The 6,369-nt window shown below is 38.0% G+C and overlaps 1 protein-coding gene across 1 annotated transcript in view; it reads left to right on the top strand.

The window, feature by feature from the left end:
- LOC107704553 (85/88 kDa calcium-independent phospholipase A2-like) overlaps positions 1–6,369 on the top strand; it is a 22,696-nt gene that overhangs the window by 4,668 nt on the left and 11,659 nt on the right. Inside the window, exons 4-8 of the mRNA XM_016507504.1 lie at positions 2,642–2,822; positions 2,907–3,094; positions 3,173–3,269; positions 3,353–3,535; positions 4,099–4,207. Of these exons, the coding sequence (XP_016362990.1) occupies positions 2,642–2,822; positions 2,907–3,094; positions 3,173–3,269; positions 3,353–3,535; positions 4,099–4,207 (758 nt within the window). The remainder of the gene's footprint in view (positions 1–2,641; positions 2,823–2,906; positions 3,095–3,172; positions 3,270–3,352; positions 3,536–4,098; positions 4,208–6,369) is intronic.

A 6,369-nucleotide genomic window follows, 5' to 3' on the forward strand; every position in this document is an offset into this window, starting at 1 on the left:
CCTGGGTTTACACCGCCTAAACGGTGCAGTGAAGTATAGTTTGAAAGGCTGCGCATTCGGCTGTACGCATACGCTGAGCCGCTTCAGACAGCTCACCAGTAACGCTTCAACGCACGAAAACACACACAATTATGTCAAAATGTGCGGTTTTGGTGAGTTACCTTGTAAACGGAGTCTTAAATGAGTTATAAATGACCGTAAAGAGTTGGGAGAAAATCGGATGTGTGTCAGATCCGCGTCAACGCACGAAAACACACACAATTATGTCAAAATGTGCGGTTTTGGTGAGTTACCTTGTAAACGGAGTCTTAAATGAGTTATAAATGACCGTAAAGAGTTGGGAGAAAATATATGTCGGATATGTGTAAGATCCGCGTCATATGCATCAGGTTTTAAAGAGACCGCACTGATTTTAAAGTGAAACCTAAACAGCTGCGTCATGCCGGATCTGTTTCCTATGTTGTTGTGATTTGAAGTCTTTTGCACACAAAAATGATTCTCGTAGCTTTGTAAAATTATGGTTGAATCGTTCAATCATTGATTATTTTTTTATGATTACATCATCTGGTAATATTTTTTTCATATTGCAATATATATATATATATATATAGCAGAAAAAAACCAGTCACTCTTTGTTCAATGCGAGTGCTGTATGCTGGAATAGCTGTCATTTATGCCATCATCACATGTTGATAGCGCAGGTGAGACCTGAACAGCACACGTTGCTATCTGTGTTTAAGCTAAACTTATTTAAGCTTAAACATTTAAGAGACAGTCTCAGCCAGAGGACGCGAAGATTTGTGCATGCATTCATCCGAAGCGCTTGAACCCGCGCCTCAGAACACGCGCAAATATTAAGCTCTCTGTGAATATTGTTTAAATGGACAAATTCACACAAAAATGATGTCAAAATGCCCGTCTTGGTGAGTATCCTAGCAGACATAGCCATACCTAAAAACTGTTAGACCTACCAAAAAAACCTGAAAAGCACTGTTTGTTTTATTTGTATCTTTACTCTATTGCGTTTATTTGTGCTGTTGCTTGTAGTTAGATTATTTGTTCTTATTTTCTTTATTTTTATTTGACAATATGTTTTTTTTTCCCCCTAAACATAGCACATAAAAGAGCTTATGCCGAGTTCACACTGCATGATTTTCAAAGTCATCGGATCACCGTTGTTTTCACCAGGCGTCGGCAACGCATCGGTGATTCTCTCAGATCGCGTCTTTGATAATTCACACTGCATGATTGTCATGTCATTTCGGGCATTTGTCGGCGATTTCGCAAAATCTTTCGGAGAGTGAAAATCGGCTAATATCGTGCAGTGTGAACTTGGCATAAAAGTGTGTGAAATATAATGTTCTCAGTGCCACTGCGCTCAACAAGATCTGCAAACTATCCAAACGCACGTGAGAGTTGATAAGGAAATAACGCAAGATCACTCTGATAGTCAAGCTGACAGTCACGCTGAGGTCTACGTATAGTCCTCCCCGAACACACAATAATTAACAAAGATGACTTCCTTGACCACCTAACAACATATACAAATACACAAATCTAAGTACTTGAAAGTGAAACCAAAGTTTTGTGCATATTATGATGTTTATTTCTTATAGCCTACAAAAGCCCTCAAAGTGATGAAAAAGAAAAATGCAATAAATCTTTTTAATGTTCTCAGTGCCACTGCGCTCAACAAGGCAGCCTAAACGATGTAACAGGCAACGTGCTGTCTAGTGGATGGGCACACACTGCGAAAGGCCCTGCGATAACCTCACCTTGCTGGGTTGCGATGATCTTGTATCGACGATAGCCAGAGATATTGTCAAAAACATAAATTATTGGCAATAATAAGAGGATTTGACATTTCCAGTTAATGTAGGTCTGTTACATTCTTATTTTTATTAGGCCTATTATTATTATTATTATGAAGTTACTTTTATAATTTAATTTTATTAGTCTATTAAATTAAAATTACAATTAATCTGCCCCGCAGTATTACCGCACAACTGACGCGTTGCGAGGATAACAACAGATACGCCTATTTACTCCCCAATTAAAATGTTTTAAGAAAGGCCTTTTAAAACAGGTCTATTATACAATTAATTAGGCCTATAATTAAAATATTAACACTGCAGTCATCAATAAAAATCAATGAATTAAAAAGCTTTATTGGGCCTATTTCAAGCACCGACTTTCAAAAACGAATTGTTTAACACGAAATAGGTTTCTTCTCATTTTTTTTTTCACTTTGTACGGCCACAAGAGAAATATTAAGGGAATAAATTTAAACCGTTAGCTATATACCGTTATCAGCACATGTTGAAGTAGATTCGTCTCGTCATGAAGTTAAATTACAAATATAGAAATAATCAACAAAATACAACTTTACAATGGTTTTCCACAGAGTTCGCACCACAGGACGTCAACTTCTTATTTGATGCCTATTTTGTACTCCTTTTCTAAAAAATAAAATGTGAAAAAATACGCAACATGCAGCATTGTCACAATATGCATAAGTGAGATAAAAACCTGACCATTTTTTAAACCAACCTCATGTAAAAAATCTCTTCTGAGTCCGATAATAAACATTAAAGCAAGAACAAAATGTAAAAAAATTCTGATTGTCTGTGGCCCCTTGCAGTCAGATGAACGCCCGTGACGCCCAGGGTCAGACCCCGCTGCACCTGGCGTGCGAGAGAGGAGATGTGGGCTGCGTACGCGGGCTCCTGGAGGAGTGTCAGGCTCGCACAGACATCAAGGACAAGAACGGAGAGACGCCCATGCACTGCGCTGCTAAACAAGACTCTGCTGTTATTATAGAGGTGAGAGGTCAGCTTAGGGATTATATACAATCTGCTGAATGCCAAATTCGGGTGTCTGTGATTGTGTATTTTTGTCGCTCGTAGATTTTGTGTGCACAGATGTGCGTGGGTATGAACGAGTTGAACGCCGCCGGGGAAACACCAATGCACATTGCATGCCGTCTCGGGAGGGTCGAGGTGGTCAAGGGCCTGCTTGGGGGCGGAGCCTGCTGTGACGTCATGGGAAGCAATGGCTATCCGATCCACACCGCCGTGAAGTTTAGTGAGAAAAGGTGCGGAACAAGAATCTTTTTGTCACTTTTTAATTGATAATTCACTTGTAGGCTTCTAAATCATTCTCACTCTTTTAGTTGTGCCGAAGCAATTTTAAACACCAACCCAAATCAACTTCTGGCGGAGGATCCGATTTACGGCGGAACGCCTCTTCACTGGGCCAAGACTGCCGAGGTCAGGAACACTTTTTGTTCTTTTTCGTACTTTAGGAATTCTAAGTGTTAGTTATTTGACTGTCCTGTGTGTTCTCTCTCTAGATGAGCCGTGTGCTGCTGGACCGAGGATGTAACGTCAGCTACCTGAGTAAGACCGGAGAGAGTCCATTACACATCCTGACCAAGAGGGGGCGCTTTGAGGCCGCAATGACGCTGCTGACCCATGGAGCCGACCCCAACATTAAGGGTCAGGATGGAAACACAGCACTGCACCTCGCCATGAAGGTATGAGAGAGAATTTCATAAAGCCTGTGAAGAACATTTCTGGCTCGTATTTCACCTCAATATATATGTAAAGAAATATACACTTTAAAAAATCTATTAAAATATAAGTGTAATTTATATTGTAAAATGTGTCATAATAGTACTTGTTGTACTGCCTTTAATTTGTAATAAATAAAACAAATGTGATTAAAATAATAATAAAAATGTGTTAAGTAAAAAAAAAAACATATTTACTAGTAAATAATACATAATAAACATTATTTATTAATTTTATACTTATTGAGAATTCAAAACTCAAATGTAAAATGTTTAATTACATTGTTATTATTTTTTTTGACAAATAGTTTATTTGACAAAAAATATGAGGTAAAATAATCTTTTTTAATTTAAATTTGCTTTTGTTTTATATTTTCAGTTTTCACCTAAGTTTTATTTACATTGTAGTCTTTTTTATTTTATTGTATTTTTTACTTTTTATTTAACTTTCTATCCAATTTAATGCTTTAATTAGTACTTCAACTTAAAATGGTTTTATTTCAACTGTGTATCCTCTGGGCCCACAGTTGGACCACATGGACCTGATCAAAGCTCTCATGGTGTTTGGAGCAGATGTCGAGGTTCACAATGATCTTGGAGAGACACCGGGACTCATCGCTGCTCGTACCAGCAAGGGTGAGAGAGATGTGAGAGTAGACATCAGATTGAAGGCTAGCAGAACAGTCGCCAATGTATTCAAGCTCTTTCAATTTCTAGTTGCACAGTGTCACAGAACCCATTGTCTAAGTGTGCTGCGTGACATCTTTTGAGGTGTTTGCATGCAAGCATAACATTATCTAACCATAAACCATCATAAACTTTGTTGATATTCATATATACAATGCAAGTTTGCATTCGTAGCATATTTCATGCTTTTAAAGACACCAGGGCCCATATTCACAGAACATTTTATCTTACCACTAAGAGTTCTCCTAAACGGCAGTAAAAAGCTTTTAGCTAAGAGTTTTCTCTTGAAACCTATTCACAAAGCTGCTGAGACAAACTTTTACTAAGGAATAGAGAGAAGTCTTAAGCTAAGAGTAAGGGGTCGGGGTTGACCTCGTTGCTATGGATGATGTTAGCGTGCTTACTAACTATGCACACAGTGATTGGCTGATAGTCTCTGTCAGAGATTTATTCATAGAAATATTGTAGAGCGTGATATTATGTTGCCGTATTTAAAAAATAAATAAATAAAGGGGTTAAAAATAAAAATGTTAATTGCCACATTCAATTAAAGATTTTAAAATGCAGGCTAAGTGTCACTAATTAAACAATATAATATATAAGTATATGCTCAGCTAATTTTCAGCCTGTATGCTTCTCGTAAACGTATTAGTGAATATGCATATAAACTGCCTTTTAATAAACAGTGTAAAATAATCATGGCTGATAGTAAGACATGCAAACGTAAAAGAAAACCAAACTGGATGCAAAACAGCTGTTACTTCTTGCTCAGCTGGCTAATGAAACAAGGATATAATCAAAGGAAAATTTGGAGTTGGAATAATCGCCAAAACCAAAGGTGATGCCTTTTTAAAAGCTCATTATTGTCAAATGTTTCTAAAATGTTTATGTTCTGAGGCAAGTTGCCAGCAACAGCCATTTTAGGATCGTTTGTGGCTTGATCTTAGTGACTTAGGAGTCCTCTTCACTACTAACGTTTCACAGATTTAGGAGCTAGTTTTAGTGCTAAAACGCTAGTTTGTGGCTTGATCTTAGTGACTTAGGAGTCCTCTTCACTACTAACGTTTCACAGGTTTAGGAGCTAGTTTTAGTGCTAAAACGCTTTGTGAAATACTCTTAGAGCAAAAATTTAGGGGTCCTAAATTTAGGATTGACGCCCATTATTTGCAAAATTGTCTCCTAAATTGGCAAGTTATGAGCTACTTTTAGCCTTAAGATGTTTTGTGAATACGGGCCCAGTAGTCTATTTTTTTTTATTTTTTTTTTTTGAGAATTAAAGGGGTCATATGATGCGATTTCAATTTTTCCTTTCTCTTTGGAGTGTTACAAGCTCTTGGTGCATAAAGAAGATCTGTCAAGTTGCAAATACTAAAGTCTCAAATCCAAAGAGATATTCTTTATAAAAGTTAAGAGTTAACCACGCCTACCTAAAACGGCTCGTTCTAACACGCGGGGTCGTCACATGTGGTTGCCGCAAGCCCTCCGGACGCTCCTTCGTCGAATCCGCCGGCCGCACCGTTTTCAAGCCTCTGCTCACTCAAGCCGGCCTCCGCTCACTCTAGCCGCCGTGTGTTTCGTTGTGAAAGCGAAACTACTTTGTTTGGCCTTCCAAAAGAGGACACGGCTAGAAATCAGTGGTTAAGTTGTATTTACAACACTGTTCCAGAACACTTCAACCCAAATATTCAGATGTGTGCAGCGCATTTTATGGAGGACTGTTTCCTGATCCTGTGAGAGTAGACTACAATGCCGGCTGTTCTGACTCAAAGACTGTAAGTACGTTTTTTATATTTAAAGAATTTGCCATTGATGATTCAAACGTGAGTTTTGAGCAGCGTAGAGTAGCGCTTGTTGTTTGTCATTCTCCGATCACAAATGTAGACATGGTTTTTAGGGATGCACCGAAATGAAAATTCTTGGCCGAAGCCGAACAAAATAAAACACTGGGCCGAAGGCCGAATACCGAACATGGTTTTTCACATTTTTCCCCATGTAGGCCTATTTTGCCATTGTTTTTTTCACCATTGCATTAAGTAAATTGCCAAAATGTGCTTTTTACTGTTTTGTCCTGCTTTTCAAATAAAAAATCAATTACAAAACAACAATTTAAA

The sequence above is a fragment of the Sinocyclocheilus anshuiensis genome, unplaced genomic scaffold (genome assembly GCF_001515605.1).
Source record: "Sinocyclocheilus anshuiensis isolate Anshui unplaced genomic scaffold, SAMN03320099.WGS_v1.1 scaffold2038, whole genome shotgun sequence".
Classification (NCBI taxonomy): Eukaryota; Metazoa; Chordata; class Actinopteri; order Cypriniformes; family Cyprinidae; genus Sinocyclocheilus; species Sinocyclocheilus anshuiensis.